The 20,142-nt window shown below is 36.0% G+C and overlaps 1 protein-coding gene across 1 annotated transcript; it reads left to right on the top strand.

Moving 5' to 3' along the window:
• Positions 1-1,488: 1,488 nt before the first annotated feature.
• LOC123526944 (C-type mannose receptor 2-like) lies at positions 1,489-16,654 on the top strand. Its single transcript, XM_053532343.1, has 11 exons — positions 1,489-1,600; positions 1,755-1,887; positions 2,144-2,254; positions 3,214-3,286; positions 3,827-4,117; positions 5,029-5,307; positions 6,814-6,963; positions 10,609-10,674; positions 11,146-11,430; positions 14,518-14,703; positions 15,586-16,654. Exons 2-11 carry the CDS (start codon positions 1,768-1,770, stop codon positions 15,615-15,617), a joined length of 1,593 nt encoding a protein of 530 aa, XP_053388318.1. The 5' UTR covers positions 1,489-1,600; positions 1,755-1,767; the 3' UTR covers positions 15,618-16,654.
• Positions 16,655-20,142: the final 3,488 nt, after the last annotated feature.

Genomic DNA, 20,142 nt, shown 5'->3' with positions numbered 1-20,142 from the left:
TGTGCTACCGACAGTTTGTCTATATACTGCTAAAAATGAAAACGCCATGATAATACTACGTGGTTTTTATACGTTTTGATAAGTAAATAATATTATTTTTAATGAAACGTGTTGGATAGACATTGGATAGATGTAGAATAATTTCAATACACAACTATACTGTGTCTTAATTGTGACATAAGTCAACATCATACTGGGCCGCGAAGTGCAACCACAAAGAAAACGATGATTGTCAAAATGCAAAGTATGGACAACCGTGATAAGTGTGCACCTAAGAATTGAAAGATTATCTTCACATTATATTTTACATTTAAAGGCACTGACCTCCGGTTTTTGGCTAAAATATTTTACTTTTATATTAAAGTTTAGTCAGATTTTGTCTCTAAACTACTTTATAAATGCCAAATCAAGAAAGATTACCGCGCCGGGAATCGAGTCCGGACCGCCGCGGCAATAAAAGAAGGTCGCTAGTAGACTCGCTACCAATAGAGCTATGGAGGATAATCGAGGCAGTTTATCTCAAGCACTTTTCGATGTTCATAGTAAAAATTAGTAAAAACAACATTCTCATGGGTTTCTGTAAAATATAGTCCGTCCGTCAGTACATAAGTTTCAAACAATTCTTAAGAAATATAGCATTAATTTTCAGGTATCTAACAAAATTTGTTGATGTTGCCGAACGATCTTGAGGCTAGTGCCTTTAAAATGGGCATGCCAGAAACAGAATATTGCGAGTTAACGTGCTGATGACACCCGGGTTAATTGCAACTCATGCCAACTTAGACGAGTTGTTTGTTTGTTTTGGGTTTAACGCCGTTTTTCAACAGTATTTCAGTCATGTAACGACGGACAGTTAACCTTACAAGTGTTCCTGGATTCTGTACCAGTATAAATCTGTTCTCCGCAAGTAATTGCCAACTCCCCTACATGTATGAATCAGAGGTGGAGGACTAATGATTTCAGACACAATGTCGTTTATCAAATAGTCACGGAGAACATACGCCCAGCCCGAGGATCGAACTCACGACCCCGCGATCCGTAGACCGACGCTATACCTACTGAGCTAAGCGGGCGGGCTTGCTACAGACCTGTAAATAGATTTACGTAAGCTTTTCTCCTTGATATGTTTGATATTTTTATTCGCTTTGACTATCCTAACTCCCATAAAGATTTGTAAAATGCACTTCAGTTCATGATGTCTGTCATATTTAGGTGATTGACTTGCATCACTGTGTAATTTGTCTCAAGTTTCTCTCCAAAACTGCAAATATATCTAAACATTCATTACTTCATCAAATTATCAAAGCCGAAAGTTGTTCACCGTGTCGTATAAACTCTTCGATATTTTGTTAATTTTTGCAATAAAAAATACGTATCTCAATGCTAGCACACCAGTCAGCAGATTATAAACACGTAACGTAATGCCGATCCTATTTCTGTAACCTAACATTTTCGATGTTAGCCTATTTAATCTATTAGTGGAATAGGGAAACGCGTAACATAAGTTCTTATCTATGACAGATAACGTAAAATGTCTTATCATTAGGTTAAAATACGTCTACTAGCATTAGTAACGATCGTCCACAATCGGTGACACTTCGTACGTATAGCATGTATTACGTTTATGTTTTTTTGTACACATTTACTATAATCGTATATGAATCAACATATTAAGTTTGGCATGTATGCTTTTGATTTCTAGAATTTATTTTTGTTTTGTCCTTACCTAGTTTATAGAGTTGTTCTTATTTCAGTTCGAGATATACCATGAATATAATAAAAATTTCCACAACAGTATTCAGTGTGTTAAGTTTGTACACTACTCTTGTCTCTGGTGACTACTCGTGTGTATGTAACTACAATGTCGAGAAGAGTGTATTTACAACAGTAAGTCATTTCTTAATTTGTAGTTAGAGCTAAAAACGAGTAACAATATAGATAAAATATGAAAGAGTTTGACTTCAACATTATTAACTATATGTTTTATGTTTTCATATGTACGTATTTGCATGGGGTTGTCAAATTTAGTTTTTGACACACTGCCATCCCCGACCACCAATCAACCCTTACGGCACAAAAATAAAATAAAATAAACATAACTAAATACCTAGTCTATAAAACTTGTAATTTTTGCTTTCAACAGATGAATGAGCAGGGCAGTCCTATTGGATACATGTATGAATTTGATTGCAAACAGAAACTGGACTTGCAACAAGGCACACAAGGATGGTTCGAAATAGCTTTCGAGCACCAGGTAAATTTATATTATACATTTCTACCAAACTTTTGCCTGGTTTCTGAAATTATATGTGCGACAACATAGCGAAGTAAAGGTGTTTATATGTAGTATAACTATGTTCTCTTTTAGGGAAATGTACTCCTAATACAACTCAGTATTACATGTCTCCTTTTATAAATCGCCGGTCCACAGTTTATGCTATTGATTGGTATATAGCTAAAGACTATACTTGTCTGGGCTATAGTCAAAACTTGAAGAAAAATATATAAAAGCTTCTGATGCCATGAAATAAAGCACTTAAGGAGAACAGGACTGTACTTGTACAGAATCCAGGAATCCAGCTGGTGCTGTCACTTAACTAAAATACTGTTGAAAAACGGCGTTAAACCCAAACAAACAAACTATTCATGAGAAGTAATGAAATGTACAACACCGCTCACGTCTCTTAGCGCCGGCTTAAGCTGAACTCGATTACCCATAAATATTGAATGAACTCCAAAAACCCAAATTGTATGTATACTGCTGTATACGAATGCTCGCACTTCCTGTATGATTAGCATCTATATGTATATTTAATAACTATGTATATAGTATACAAATGTATATAAAAATCTATCAAGATCAGCAACAAATAAAACCTACCTACCTACCTACATTTATGCGTATATATACTGGAGTGGTGTGAACCTAATTCAACAGTCAAGTCCATAGGCCATAAAATGAAACTTGTGGTTCACATACAAACATGGCTCTATATACTCATTAAACAAATTATCATTTGCGAAAAATGCAGCGATGACTATAGTACTATATCAACAAAAAAGTACGTTACTACGCTATCTATAGAACACCTTCGTTAAGATTTTAGTAAATACTATTTTGTGTGTACCAAATTCACTTGTATAAATTTAGGATATTTCTGAGCAGCCTACAATTTATTTATTAAATATACATATATTTTGCCATGTTTACAGATTGGATACCTAAAACAAGACGATCAGATTCAACTTCAACTTTGTCCAGGGGATCCACCACATGAGGATATTGGTAAGTTTGTACATTTTTTTGGGTGCATTTTGTTTTCCAAAGACTTATTTCATTTCCGCTTTTAAGCGTACATAATTATGTAATCGTTTTATGTTAATACTAGGCAAACTTATACTAACTGTCAAAGTCATGCAATAAAAATTTGGCAGCTTAAATTTCACACATAAATGTTTTTCGATATATGCCGGAGGTGTGATCCTGCTAGATGCAACTTGGCTTTGTTTTTTTTTTTTTAAACAGGAGCATTAGGCAAAAAAATGACTGTGTCCTAACAATTTCTGTAATTTATCAAATTGAATATCTTTAACAAAATTATGACTAGGTTGCATCTGTGAAAAAAATGTTACGGAGTATAGAATAAATTGTATAAAATATTCAACAGGAGCAGCCACGCCGCCCATACACTATAAGCCTAACACTTATATTGAAATTGCAGATTCAAATACGCGTGTACTTTTAAGAAACGACTTGATACGTACGTGTTCGGGCATTATATTATTCCCGGAATTTTCATAGATTTAATATGTCTCTGCGTTCCAGTGACGACAGTTTCGTCCCCAGTCTCTTCGACCCAGTCAGCAGTCACATCGTCTACGAATTCTTACCAAACTTCAAAGATAGCAGCACCAACTGACATTTTATCATCAACAATATCAACAAAACTAAGCACCCAAACACAAACGTCACAGATCACAACATCACAATCTGTAGTTTCATCGTTTGCAGCCATCTTTACAAGGCTTTCAACAACAAAGCAAACGGCACAGACATCAACAACAGGATTGGTTACCCATACTCTAGCATCTAGTATTCCTAATACATTCAGTCTAGGTAAGTTTAACTTCTGCTCACCTATATACAAAATAATAAATAATAACTTTTCTTTAAGTGTTTAATAATAAAAATACAAAATTCGTGTTACTCAATTAGATATTCACCATAATGTATGAAATTAACAAATTATGAGATATTAATTAATAGTTTTTTCTTGTTAACATATGTACTGAGTGTACACATACCACAATTTTCACCGCATGTTTAGAAAAACGAAGACCATTTTATTATCTTATATTTTATTTAACAATTTTGTATTTAAGTAATACGCAGATCGACAAGTTTTCTCACACAGCTTCCCCCACTTCTGTCAAATGATCACGTGATCAAGTACATTTGAGCCGCGCCATGAGAAAACCAACATAGTGCATTTGCGACCAGCATGGATCCAGATAAGCCTGCGCATCCGCGCACACTGGTCAGGATCCATACTGTTCGCTTTCAAAGCCTATTGCAATCAGAAAAACAGTTAGCGAACAGCATGGATCCCGTGGATGCGCAGGATGGTCTGGATCCATGCTGGTCGCACATGGTTTTCTCATGGTGCGGCTCAAATTTTGTTAGCTTTCGTTTTACAGATTTACCTGATATGTTGAAGTATAAGTAGTTGGTGTAACTTCAACATTGTTTCTATGTACATCTAAGCAGATCTCGGATAAATCTTAATTATCAAGAATCAGAACAAAAGTTATCAGTCTGTAAACCGGAATTAAGGTTAACTGGTGGGAAAAACATTATATTCTTTTTAAATGTGTAATGTGGCTTAAAAATGGAGAACCAAGAGACTGGGATTTAATACGATGGGCAAGGTTTAAGAATGGCCAAACTAGTTTGCTTCCTGTTTTATAAGCGTTGATCGTTGTTTAACATTACTGACGAAAACACATCAATTAATTTCTAAATTTCAGGGAATGTAGATCTGTGTTCAGATAAAGTACGGACTTTTGCTCAATCACACCACGGAATCGTAGCACAATTTGAAAATAACTGCTATGTTTTAGTCAAAGATATTCAACATTGGCTTCAAGCAGAGCAAAGCTGTAATTCAGCAGGAGGTCATTTGGTGCACATTTCAAGCCGGATGGAGCAATCGTATATATATTCCTTTCTTAAAACACATTATGATCACTCTATCTGGATAGGTCTAAGCGACATACAGCATGAAGCACATTTTCAATGGTCCTCAGGTAGTTTACTTTTATTTTTTTACTTTTAGTATATAAGTTTATACAGGTTCAATTGCTGGATAGTGAAAATTAAGCTACAAATAGTATGACTTAAATCAGTTTCTGAAAGAATTTCTAGTGTTGTAACCGGTCACTTAAAGATATCTGATATTATATAAATATTGCATTCCTGAGAGGGTGATATGAAAAATGTTCAACCGCGAGATATATGAATATTGACCGAGGCGCCAGCCGAGGTCTATATTCATATTTCGAGGGGTGAACATTTTTCATATCACCCTCTCAGGAATGTAATATTTATTTTATTATACCGAAAACGTATAAGGGTCAAAGCATTTACTGGAAAATCAACATAATAATGTATTTAACATTAGAAAGTAATTACTAACCAAATAATGCAGACAGAATTAAAGAGTCTTTACTTGTTAGCACTCAGGTAGCGACTGTGCTGTGTAATAAGACTTTTTTGATAGATTTAGTCGAGACGTTTACATATCGCTGACTCCTATAATTATTCTAATATTTCAACATTGCGTCAATCAGTAGCATTCGAAAAACGGCGATAACTTTCTGTTTTCTACATGAAGCATACAAGTGTGAGCACTCATTTTCTTAGTTAGATCATTTCCAAACTTATTGTGGTAGTTTCGATTCAATATTTGATGAAAAATTGTTTTCGAAATATTTTGCACGTAGCATAAAAAAGAAAATTCGGCCGTGTTCGCACATGCAAGAGCACCAGAAAATGGTAATTTAAGCCTAACATATAATTATATAAGCGCCTCGTCTGAAAATTTATCAACTCCGTCTTTTAATCCATGCCAAAGTATCAATCACTCAACGGGTGATATGAAAAAATAATACCACATGCGCAGAAAAACAAAATAACGCTGTTGCGCATGTGATATGAAATTATGGATCATATCACCTGCGCAGAAATTGAAAATAACGATTTTACGCATGTGATATAAAATCACTGGGGAATATGATATATTTTTCAAGTTAAACTAATGGGAAATTTGCATTGGACATTTATGTGAGGTATAATAGTACATAATATTGTTTTCAAATGTAATTTTGACATTAAAAAATGTTAAATTGTGATATGATTGTAAGGCAACACTGACAATTTTATTACATTTTGTCTTGTGAAAATGAATGTTTAAAGTCAAAAGTGTAGGGGTGGAGGGACAAAGCACACGTAATCCTAACGCTCCTTTGCTTATTGCTTATAGATTGTACAATAAGATACGTCACCAGGCGAACTTAATTATCTATGTCATTGAAAGGTCTGCATCAATTCTCGAGTCGCATTTGTACAAAAATCCAATCATCTAATGAGATTTCTTTTTCAAATCAATATGAAATTTGGTAATCGCACTCAACAATAATTTTAAAATGTACATGAGTAACGAAAATCGTAAGGAAATGAACATATCAGCTTTAAGCAAGGTTACCTAATGTAATTTTGATTTGTCAAATAGATAAATAGTGTCATATTTTCAGGACAACAGTTTTACTTTGTAAACTGGGCAAACCACACCCACTTCTCCGACACGTTCGAGGATTGTGTTGTAATGGACATGCATATTCATGGAGGAAAATGGGACGACAGAGAGTGTACTTTTGAATTCTACCCTTATATTTGTCAATATGGTAAGACACCAGTTATAACTAATGGATAAAGGATTCTTGACGGTTCGAATCCTAATGAGAATGAAATTCAATATCGGTCTCCACAGTTCCTCCATGAGGCCTGAACATTGTCTCGATCTTCATAATCCCTCCATGAGGTCCTAGCGCTAGTCTCGGTCCCCAAAGTCAGTCCATATGGCCCGGACATGTGTTTCGGTCCGGTCCATACAACTCCTCCACGAGGCCCGAACACTGATCTTGGTGTCCATAATCTCTCCAAGAGGCCCAAGTACGGGTCTTGATATTGGTCTTGGTCCATACAATTCCCCACTGATGCCCGAACACTGGACTCGGTCCACAAAATGCCTTCATGAGGCCCGAGCACGGGTCCCAGTACCTAAGCGCTGGTACCTGTCTCGACAATATTTCTATGAGGCTTGAACACTGGTCTCGGTATTCACAATCTCTACATGAGGCCCTAGTACTGATCTTTGTCTCAACAATCCCTCAGTCAGGTCCGAGCACAGATCTCCGTCTCGGTAATCCCTCCGTGAGGTATCCACAATCTCTACATGAGGTCCGAACACTGATTTAGACCTTCAAAATCTCTCCGTGAGGCCCGGGTACCGATCTCTTTATCCACAATCTCTAAATGAGGTCCGATAACTGATTATGACATATACAATCCCTCAGTTGAGGCTCGGTCACTAATTAGAAGTGAAGGAAGCAGTCACTGAATAGACTTGTGCTACACGGGAAGAATTTAAGGATGTAGAACACCTTGTCACCAGGGTAAATTCAAATTTATTGAACCGTAGCAGTTCGTTTTACTGATCATTTAATCAAACGTGACAGTTGAATAGATAAATGTTATAACGTTTACTGTTTAGTATGAATACTTTAACTCTAGAGATTACAACTCGTATTTGTTTATCGCTGCGTCTTATCCTGGTTTGAAGTACATGACCTAAAATATCTGTATTGAAAGAAGAAGCAAACGTGGATATTTAACACTTTTCAGCTTATTTAATTTTTTATCCGCTGAAGTATGCATACATGATATTCGTATTACTGTATGCGATACATGTTGCGGGGCTTGTGTTTCCATGATGACGCAGTTTCTCACCTTGTTAAGAAAGTATGAATCACAACAAATATTTCGACGGATGTGATGCCATTTTTTCTTTGATCTATTTAAAATATCAGGCATAGTTTCTGAACAGAATATTAAACATTTGAATTACAATCAGGCTTTTCTCCTAGTTTAAAGTAACATGTTAACAGAGATTGCATTTCTTATATCTTTTATTTTTCATAATATCTTAAAAGCTATGAAAACTTTTCCTGTTTCATAAAACTTTAAAACCTTCTACTTTATGCCCACTTATTCCGATTGCTTGCAATGCTACGGAATTAGTTTCTTCACACACTGGTATTCTGATTTCGTGCTCTATCACGGTGTCAGGTATTGCATACATTGGTATTTCTTGCATCGCCGCGGTGTTATGGTCTTCACACTCTGGTATTCCGATCTGTAGCACTGCCGTTTTGTTGGGTACTTCACACTCTGGTATTCAAATTTGTAGCACTGCCATTGTGTTGGGTACTTCAATCTCTGGTATTCCGATTTGTAGCACGGCCGTTGTGTTGTGACCTTCACACTCTGGTATTCAAATTTGTAGCACTGCCATTGTGTTGGGTACTTCAATCTCTGGTATTCCGATTTGTAGCACGGCCGTTGTGTTGTGACCTTCACACTCTGGTATTCAAATCTGTAGCACGGCCGTTGTGTTGTGACCTTCACACTCTGGTATTCAAATTTGTAGCACGGCCGTTGTGTTGTGACCTTCACACTCTGGTATTCAAATTTGTAGCACGGCCGTTGTGTTGTGACCTTCACACTCTGGTATTCAAATTTGTAGCACGGCCGTTGTGTTGTGACCTCCACACTCTGGTATTCAAATTTGTAGCACTGCCATTGTGTTGGGTACTTCAATCTCTGGTATTCCGATTTGTAGCACGGCCGTTGTGTTGTGACCTTCAAACTCTGGTATTCAAATTTGTAGCACTGCCATTATGTTGGGTACTTCAATCTCTGGTATTCCGATTTGTAGCACGGCCGTTGTGTTGTGACCTTCACACTCTGGTATTCAAATTTGTAGCACTGCCATTGTGTTGGGTACTTCACACTCTGGTATTCCGATTTGTAGCACGGCCGTTGTGTTGTGACCTTCACACTCTGGTATTCCGATTTGCAGCACTGCCGTTCTGTTAAGTACTTCACAATCTGTTATTCCAATTTGCAGCACCGCCGTTGTGTTGACTACTTCACACTCTGGTGTTCCTATTTGTAGCGCCGCCGTTGTGTTGGACATTTCACACTCCGGTGTTCCTATTTGTAGCACTGCAGTTGTGTTGGACACTTCACACTCCGGTGTTCCTATTTGTAGCACTGCCGTTGTGTTGGTCACTTCACACTCCGGTGTTCCTATTTGTAGCACTGCAGTTGTGTTGGACACTTCATACTCCGGTGTTCCTATTTGTAGCACTGCAGTTGTGTTGGACACTTCACACTCCGGTGTTCCTATTTGTAGCACTGCAGTTGTGTTGGACACTTCACGCTCTGGTATTCCGATCTGTAGCACTGCAGTTGTTTTGGGCACTTCACACTCTGGTATTCCTATCTGTAGCACTACAGTTGTTTTGGGCACTTCACACTCTGGTATTCCGATCTGTAGCACTGCAGTTGTTTTGGGCATATTTTGACTGATGTTAGGTATTGCTTAATCATGGATCGCTTGATTATTCAGCTGTTGCTATTAGTATATTAATTAACATGACAGTGTAATAAACGGTTTTGAATATAAACTTGCTTAAAGACATGTCGTATCGCTACGCATAAGCTTTACTCGCAATAAAGGGATCTTTCATTTGATATATTATTATTATTATTATACCAGATTTATATAGCGCCCTTTTCATGATCAATTTCACGTTCAAGGGCGCTTTACATAGTTCAAATGCAGCCACAAAGGGCGCATAATTCATCCTATACTAGTACAGACACAGAGAGATCTGACTAGAGGGACAGAGTGAGACAAAGCCCCCACGACAGAGAGATCAGAAATCAGATACAGGCTTGTCCGGCTAACTTAGCCTAGCTCGTTGCGAATAGACAGCCTGTTTCTTTAACGTGCCCAGTGTATAGCACTGATACACGCAAGGATTGCCTGGGTTCCTGACCAGTACACCTCTAGTTAGGTGGGAAACACTTAAAAGCGTTTCTGAAAATTCCCGAGTAACTGCCGGGAATCAAACCGCCGACCTCAGGATTGGAAGGCCAGTATGCAAACCACTGAGCTATCGCTCCACCTATATGAGCGAGCAAAATATAAAATCTGAGTTTGAATTCACTTCTTATATTCCCGCTACGTCTAAATTTTTCGTTTCATGTCAATGTTGCATACACATTATGTAAAATAACGACAATACAAGACCAACAATAATCGTTTTGTATAGCAGATTAATCTCTTCAATACAGTTTTAAAAGATTAAAATCAATGACACTGGTTTTTCTGAGTTTCAATATAAAAATACTATTGCTACAATTTTTTTATGAATTTCTTCAATCATGCAAACATTTCTACAAAATGCTTGCTATTTCAGGACTTGCAGGGACCGAAGTAGCAATAACGACACAGACGTCTCTCCAGAACTCAAACATCACAGATGGTATATTTATTCTCATAGTTATACGCCCTGCAAAAAGAACAAAAATAACAAAACATGCATACACGAGGAACTATTACTTTTATGTAGGAGAAAACTTACTCTAAACGAAGATTTCTTCAGTTACCGTAGGAAAAATAAATCTCAAAACATAATCAGATCATTAAATGTCCGATAATCTTATCAAGTTCCTCGCCAAACACAAAAACATGTGGTAAAAAGCTAAAATTTAGTTGTTGTTTTTTTTTCATACCTGCATTATCGACGCATATGTCTAATTGCGATTAAAACTGTGGTTTGTATCTGGACATATAATTGAACATTTTAGAAATAAAACCTCGCTTAAGTCCATCACAAATATTTGAAAATCACTGGTACTTATTCCTTAAATGCAGACTGTCCGCTTAAAAAAGGGTAGAAAGTTTTCCTATGTCATCAGTTTCAATGGTTTTCATTCAAATTCATCTTTACAAGGAAATACTCAGCTTTGCCTAGGCCAGATCAAAAGCGACGCCGCCTTTCATGGAGCAATACTCGGACAGTATGAAAGAGGATGCTACGAACTTCTTCTTAACAAGAAAGTTTCCTGGGAACATGGTGAAAATATCTGCCAGTCAAAAGGAGGCCATTTAGCACACATTAGCAATTCACAGCAACAAGCGTTTGTAGAAAGCTTCATGCAGCGTCACAATCCAAGTCATGCCGTCTGGCTTGGACTTCATGATACTATAACAGAAGGAACATTTCAATGGACAGCAGGTTTGCTTGTGTAACATTTTGGCTTTTTCGTCGCAAAGTCGGCGATACCGTAGATATTTCTATGTGACACTTTTAAAATGACATTTTATATGACCAAAACCATATACATGGCATGTTGTACATTACAATGATACTTTTTATATGATACCGTAAGTGACAATATTTCCTGTTGCAGCGGAATCACAGTTCGTCGAAATACGAGTGTTCTTGATAATCCTTTGTTACTTTCTTTAAGCCTAATTACAAGTGCACGAGTTAATATACATTCTGAATTTGGTCAAACCCAGAATTACGTGATTAGTCGCATGTCAAAATAGAGTTACACTGACCTATCATTGTAACGCATTAGCTTATTGATCAATGAAAAATTAAACTTGAACCAAAAGGTGTCTCAACATTTGTAAAGGCATTAACGGTATTAAGAGTTCCGAGTGAACTATTCAGGTGTAATCTTATTTGTTATATTCTTTCGGAAGCTATATAGTTCTTTGAAAGGACTTAAGGTATCAGATCCACAAATAAGCAAGTTCTATTTAACAGTGCTATCAAAATATATCAAATATTGATGCATGGTAAGCTTATATAATTTTGGTATCATTTGAAAGTGTATTATCAACTGAAAAAGAAAATATAAACTACATTACAAAAATATTGATATATTTTTTTTTTTACTTTCAAGTTTTCAATGAGTCTTCAACAGAAATCCAGTTATTAAAGTGTAAGATGTATCAATTAGCAGTAAAAAACACGACTGTAGTGATTCGTGCGTATTATTTATGGATCTATTGTCATCTTATTTACTAATTCTTTAGAATGATACCAACACAAAAGTCACCAGGTATCAAAATGTAACCTATTTGTGGATCGGATACCTTAAAAGGAGGTAGGTTACCTTGTTACAAGGGTAAATTCAAATTAATTGAACCGCAGCATTTTTTTTGTATTTCGTGTAATATGAAGTTTTAACTGCTACAATCTCAATTTCGTTTGTCTCTGTCCCTTCAAGTTCAATTTTTATCCAGGTTTGAAGAACATGGCCCTCCAAAGGTATTTCATATTGAAAGAAGAAGGAAAATACGGATATTTAACACTTTTCAGTGTATTTTAGTTTCATTGATATCCGTAGAAGTCTGCGTAACTGATAATTTTACTAGTATGCACGTTAGCTTTCTAATATAAGCTTAAAATGTATATGTCGCGGGGCTCGTGTTTCCATGGTAACGCATTTTCTCTCATTTTTAAACAATTATGTATAAAAATAGGGGTTTTCGACGGCTTCAGTGCCATTCTGTTAATGACCAACATGGAATATTTGGGTAATATTATTAGCAAAATACCAAGCACTTTAAATGGTACCCCATTTTTCTTAAAGTTTAAAGTAACCATGGCAACAGAGATGTTTAAAATAGCATATATTTTGTTTTTTGTCGTAATTTCTTAAAAAAAAAAGTATTGAATAAGATTATCTTTCTAGTTAATGTAGCTTTAAAACATATTATTTCTAACGTAAGTTATATTTTCGTGTTATTTGCATTTATTCAAACAAATTTCACAGCTTAGAATACTTACAGCAGTTCCCCTCGTCTGGCATTTTTCATGGAAAAATCGTTCAGCATGCTGCGTTTATTCTCATGGATATTGTTGAAATGAAAATAAAAAGCCGAAGCTGTGTTTCTTAAATAGACCAGTGTCAATGCTTCTGAATTTTACATTTAGATACATCGGTTACGGGCTTCGTTTCCATGGTAACATCAATTCAATTCAAGAAACCACAATTTTCTACTGAAATTTGAACCATTTTAAATCTTAGTTTTAATATATTATTATAAGTAACAAATTATCAACGGAACCTGAAAAATAGGTATTACAAATCAAACTACTAGATTTTTTATTTGAAAATGGCCGTAAAAAGTAACCTTTCACCCAACTATATTCCAAATAATATTAGTTACCATCATCCATTTTCTTACATTCCGCATTACATCTCAATATAACTACACAAAAGAAGCAAAATATTGATTATTATTCAGAGCAAAAAACTCATAAAAAATATTTCAGCAAATAATGGTTATTTGAAAATAGTTAAAATAAAGAAAATGCACAGAATTACGTCCTTTCAAGATAAAAGCTATTAATTTTGCGCGGTAATTGACACGTAACGTCATGACGTCAATGACGTCATTTTAAGGCAACATTGTTTTGAAACGTTTCTGCGGCAATTTATTCATTATTTCTGCATTATTAAACCATAAAGCATCAGATCGAAGACAGGTTCATGATTTGTTTTCAGAAAAATGGATATACAAACACATGTAGTTTGTCGTAAACTCGTCGTAAATCGCCACGTTAGCTTCCGGTTGGACATGCGCACATACAAATATGAAGGTAACCTACCTCCTTAAACGCACATGAATGTAAAATACATTCTAATATGCTTGTCTCTGTTAAAACACTCTTACGCTAGAATGACGTCACGTTAACGTGCGGTGACGTCAAAGGTTTTTGTTGCGACCAAGAAAGAGCGGGGCATATTAGAATCGAAATAATTTATAGCACAAGCGCCCTCGTGAAATTATTACGCCCGACGTATAACCACCCATCGTGCATAAATAGTGTTAAAGCACTCTTTTGCTATAAATCATTTCTTAAAATTTATAAAGACTATATCGAGTCTGCGGAGCTGGTAGAGCATACACTTTACTTTTTTTAGAACAATTGTGCTTTATCCCGTTTGTAGCTGAAAAAGTTGCATAAAACATTAAATTAGAAACAGTTAATAACCTTTCCTGTGTGCGGGGTTGGAGGGAAGGGTGGGGGCAGCGGTTAGCGCCGTTGTTTTTCAACAGTATTCCGGCTGGCAGTTATCCAGTGTTCCTGGGGTCTGTACCAGTACTAACCTTCTCTACGCAAGTAACTTTTATCTTCCCAGCATGAATCAGAGATGGAGGACGAATGATTTCCATCACAATAGTCTTTATCAGTCGTCACGGAGAACATACTCTTCACAATAGAACTAAGCAGGCAGGCATTATTAAGCTAATTGTAAATACATAATATATGAGGTAATATTCGTCAGCCTGTTTGTAGGAACTAGTGCACAGTTTACGAACTGGATACCTGGGCACAGTGACAACACCCTGGGTGGACACAATCGTGAGGACTGTGTAACATTTGTACCACAAAGACAGGGTTACTGGGACGATGTATCTTGTGGATATGAGGAAATATTTGGTGACGATTCTGGGGAAACACACTATGCTTTTTGTCAGTATAGTAAGTACTTACATCATTACAAGTGAACTGAATTCAGTATAGTTTTCTTGTATATTTATAAGTTAACCGAGGGGCTAGAGCGAAACTGGCCTATCTATATATAGAAACAGAAGCAGATATGTCAGTTTCGCTCTAATCCCTAATGCCATTTTACGAGTTTATATAAACTGCTATTGTGTATGTTTATAAATACTTAGCGAAATCATGACGTTGCCTTAATTTCATTGGCGTTCAGAGAGCAATTTACCTTTAAATGGTTTCTTCTTTCTACAATTTACCATTTAATTTTAACCGATACTGCAATTTAATTAAAATATTGACACGACATAATTAGAAAGTGTTTGGCTACATACTGGTTCCCATAATCTGCAATATGTATATTAGCTTATAGAATATCAATCTGGTGGGACACACTAGTATGATGTTTTGATTCTATTGTAAAGATTCTCCAGTGTTCAAAATTCTTACCTCATACATTTGGTTTTCAAAGTCTTCCGAAATGCCGAAAAATAACCCTAAATGTTAATCAGCCGTTAGCGTAATCGCATGGTAAAGTTTCGAACATGTTCCGGGTTGATGTGGACAACTTGGTGTTAAAGTACATTTAATCATTAAATCGATTAATAACGATAATACATATATAATGTATTTTTGCGACCCATGTACGACTTTGGCAAAGGACAAAAACATAATGCAATAATTTGTAGCCATACACTTTCTGCGTTTGACGACTTTAATTGAAATACACACTGCTACGTATTAATTAAGAATTATATATCTTAGACTTAGGTGAAAATGATGTAATGTGTTTCGAGAAAGTAATAAAATATGATTACGGGAAATGACGGACATCTAAGATCTTGTTTGTATTTCTTTTTTCAGAAATCAATAGTGTTGTGCCGATCGTTGGATAAATAACTTATTTTCAAAGTCTGTGAATAAAGAACAAGTTACATGGAAGTTATAATACTTTATTAAATAGAGGTACTTACTAAATCGTAACCTGTAATGGAGCGCGGAAGGAAAGTTGGAGCTAGCTACCAATATTTGTATCGGCTGACTTATATTTTTTCTTCTATAATACAAAACAAGTCCCGGTTAATATTTGTTTTTGAGGTGTAAATATAACAGTCGCTTTAAAATGTCAAGGTAGTTTATGTAATAAATACCGTTGCAATAATTATCACGTGATAAAGTTACTTTATATGTGACAAACGCCTCCGAATAAATGAAGTCAATGTTCAATACTCAAATTCGAAAATATTCTTCGATGTGAAAATACAATTACTGTGTTTAACAGGAGTAACACTTTTATCAAAAACGATGATTATTCTATTTCACTGGTCTAAGAAATCAACTCGAGAATCATTCTTCGTATTCCTGTAAACGTGTGTGCAAGTTTATTCTCGTATCATATACTAGTGTTATATATTTTGACATTCGACACCCGATCCTTGATACATTGTAACAGTTTCTATTGTGTGTGTATGATTTATACATCTGAATTCACGATACAGAGTACTGCAAACTCCCATTTTTAATGTTATATAAATCACAACTAATTACCATGAGGTAGAATTGTCCTGTGTGCTTGCATCGTTATACGCACATGCTTCAATTACGGAAACGAACGATTTGCCGTCCCGAGTTTAATTACGTTTGCTCGGAGACCCGAAGAAATGTCCGCGGCTCCGTATATGTTTTGTGGCCAATTTCTATCGGTTGCGTACGATATTATTTAATTTGCATAATGTTGATAGTAATCTTTGAATATTTAGCAACATATCGGGATGAATTGCATCTGTTATTTTGTTATATAGTTAAAAATAGTCTAAATTGCCGACGTTAGCTCCTCCCATTTTACTGTTCGGCTACCTCCGTAATGTGCGTGACGTCATAATTTTAGGCCCGGGTGAAATTAAATAACGCTGGGAGATCATCGTGAACACTCATACAGAGTAGGTGTGTTTTTTGGGGGGGTCCGTCTTTTAAGGTTATGGGGTGGGAACGGGGTGTATATTTTTATAGGAGGGAATAATGATAATTTAGGAACTATAATGTAACACATTAATAATAATTATTTTGTCGTTTGAGGATTTTTTGGAGTGTAATCCTTGGTACAATTTCGGACTTCAACCAAGTTTATTTTATTGGTCTTCGGTACGGACTAAAATGCACGCCGCTATATTTATTTTTGTGGGCATTGTTTTGGGTGTCATTTTGGGATGGGATTAATTTGTTTTGTTTGTATTTGAGGCTCCTATTTTTATCATTTGAGGTAGATTGAAGGCGAGTTGACGCAGTCAATCTGATATAGGAATAAAATAATGACAATACATTTAATTAGTTCTAAGGCGAGATCGCCATTGAACTTTATAGGACAGTTCTTTATGCATTTAACAAGTCGGAGGCAAGGGACTGCCATCGACCTTTTATAGGATCTAGAACTTAAGTAACAATTAAATCTATATCGAAGGCAGGTTGTCGCCGTCGGTTAACGATGTTATGTTTCTGACATAGAGCTCAACCTTTAAGTAATTAGTAGGATTTTACTAGATTAAATAAAATACCATAAGGAGCCTCACTCTAATTGTTATATTCTTTTTCAGGAATTGAATTATTGTGTTTGGGTTTTTGTGCTATGGGATGGGTAGTTTTTATGTAGGATGTTAGGCAGGAGTTTGGCGAAGTTGGGAAGTGGTAGATTGGATTTCTCGTTTAGTCATTATCTAAATTCATGGGGATTTAACGTCATATTCAACTTCGCCTTGCTCCTCGTATCATTGATTACGCAACAAGTTAAATTAATACTCTATATTTATTGCATACATAATTGAGCACATAAAAACAAACAGTGTTGTTAATATTGTTATATTCATACATCTATCATTAATAACAATAGTTAAACTTGAGATCGGATTCTTACTTCTTTCTAGTGTTTTATAGCTTCCCCCGACCCCACCCCACCCCCCTCCCCGACTTGCAATTAATGTTTTCGCTCCAGTGTTTGGAAGGAATTAGCCAGCGAGACTAAAAATCTTTTATTCTACGTTAAATTTAGTATTCATGCACCCTGGCTGATTTGTTCCAACCCGTCCTCTCTTGTATATTAAGTCAGTCATGAGGCAGACCATGCAGGTGCGTAGCTCCTGCGATGAGGGCAGCGTGCCACCCAACCAGTATGGTGTGGTTGTCATGTTACTCTCGTTATGTATTAGGACCCTAGGACGAATTCATCCCCACTAAACATTGGTACTACGGGTTACTATGGGTTGCCCCACCCCATACGCATTCGGTGTACTTATCCTCATGACTCGCAGAATTTAGCGCCATGTTCGCAGATATCATGTATGTATGGCTTAATATATCCTTGACAGTGGGTAGCCATTTAAACCACTTTTCCATTTCCCTTATCTACCGTGATTGTAGATCACTGTTATGGCTCCTGAGTCGGGTCGTGTGTCCGACGGAACGACCCTGGAACCTTATGTTTCATTAACCCTTAATTATTAACATTGCAAAACGATCAATTATACGCCTTAACTGGGGTTTTCCTGACAATTATGTGACAGTCTCCAGTTATGGGATGTATATATATCTCCAGGCGGTCCCCGGGTACGGGGTGGTGTCAGAATTCCTGTCAAGGTTATTGCCCTTTTTTATTTGTTATTATGCTATGTTGGGCCTGGATAATATTTCCTTAAAACTTGGTACGTTTTTACACCATGATTGGTGGTACCTAGTTGTATCCCTTTGCAGATGTGGTAATACGTGGAGGTCACGAAACTAGTATTTCAGCGATCTTGATTTATCCATCAGTAATAAGTAAGCCGGAAGAAATTAATATATCTGCATACGAATCAATGTCACAAAGTTCGTCATCCCCCACCGAAGGCGGAGGAATATTTTATTGGCGTGGTCCGTCCGGCTGTCCGCCCGTCCGACTGAAATTAAAAAATCCAAAAATCCAAGCAGTATTTTAGCCATTATTATTAATTAATTTACGGTTTTTGCCGGCATAAAGTATTATCCCCTTGTCAGGGTAAAAAGGAATAAAGATGCTTATAGTTAAAAAATGTTAGCTAGAAACACCAATCCTCAAATATTTTTAAGCATATTACCTTTACTCACATACAATGTCACCCCTTTGACCCGGTAAAAACCGGTCCCCATATGGGAAAATTAGACTCATTGATTTTTCGCACGAGTGAAAATATTTTATATAGCGCAAAGAAGGAGTCCTCTACTATATTTCCGTCAATTCTGGCGGAATCTAATTAAGTTCTCCAGCGGTAAAGACTGATTTCTTCTCACCCCCATAACTGCACAAATGCACGGATTAAACAATTAGTGGACGCTCCATAATCTGATTTTGTTTACAGTCAATAGCCAGATTTAAACAGCTTGAGAACTGAAATTCAAATTTTCAGAAAGAAGAATTTAGAGTTCACTTAATAGACGTTAGACCTGAATGGAAGCTCGGAACTAAAATTTTCAGTGTTTAATTCGAGTCAGCTTTGAATTTAGGGTCTAAAATCTAAGGACTTGAAATAAATTTTAGCCAGTAAGAAGAAAGAAATCACGAGCAGAAAATATGTGTAACAATGATAGTTGCACTGATGATAATGTAAGCAAAGTGCTAAGTTTAGATACTAATACCACCACTTTTTGTACTAATTGTAACAGTTACAAAAATAGTAACAACAACAACAGCAACAACAGCAACATCAATAATAATAATGGTAATAACTGTAATAGTAATAATAATGAAAATAATAATAATAGTAATGATAACTGTAACATTGTAAGAACAGATATCATTTCAGATAGTAGCGATAAAACCAAAAGTGATAGATATAAAACTGCAACTGAAAATAGTGATGGTAATATTTCTGTAAATGCAGTACACTCCTTGAATTTAGGTTTAAAAAGGAAAGGACTGAATATTGGACATCAAAATGTACAAGGTTTAAACAATATCGATAATTTAATGAAATTCAGTTGATGTTAACATCACCGAAAAACAAAATTGATATTTTTGGTATTTCTGAAACTAAATTAAAAGCAGATACAATGGATAGCACACTTAAGATTAAAGGCTTTAAGACCACTATCAGAAAGGATAACTTAACAAGAAATGATGGCGGGGTCTTCTGGTATATATCAAAGACGAATTAGAAGTAAAACGCAGGAACGACTTAGAAACAAACAACATTGAATCGGTTGTTATTGATAGTAAATCATTCATAATTTGTCAAGTTTATAGACATCCATCATCTAAAGAAGTGGAATGGAAAGATAGATTTGAAAACTTCACAGGTATCATTAACAAGGAAGAAAAAGAAACTATTATTCTGGGAGACTTCAATCGCAATTTACTAAGTTCTTACATTTGTAATGAGTGGTTAAGTTATATTATCTAACTGGGACTTGAGCAAT

The sequence above is a fragment of the Mercenaria mercenaria genome, unplaced genomic scaffold (assembly GCF_021730395.1).
Source record: "Mercenaria mercenaria strain notata unplaced genomic scaffold, MADL_Memer_1 contig_1129, whole genome shotgun sequence".
Classification (NCBI taxonomy): Eukaryota; Metazoa; Mollusca; class Bivalvia; order Venerida; family Veneridae; genus Mercenaria; species Mercenaria mercenaria.
The sequence above is the reverse complement of the archived record's forward strand: the minus strand, read 5'-3'. Positions and strand labels throughout refer to the sequence as shown.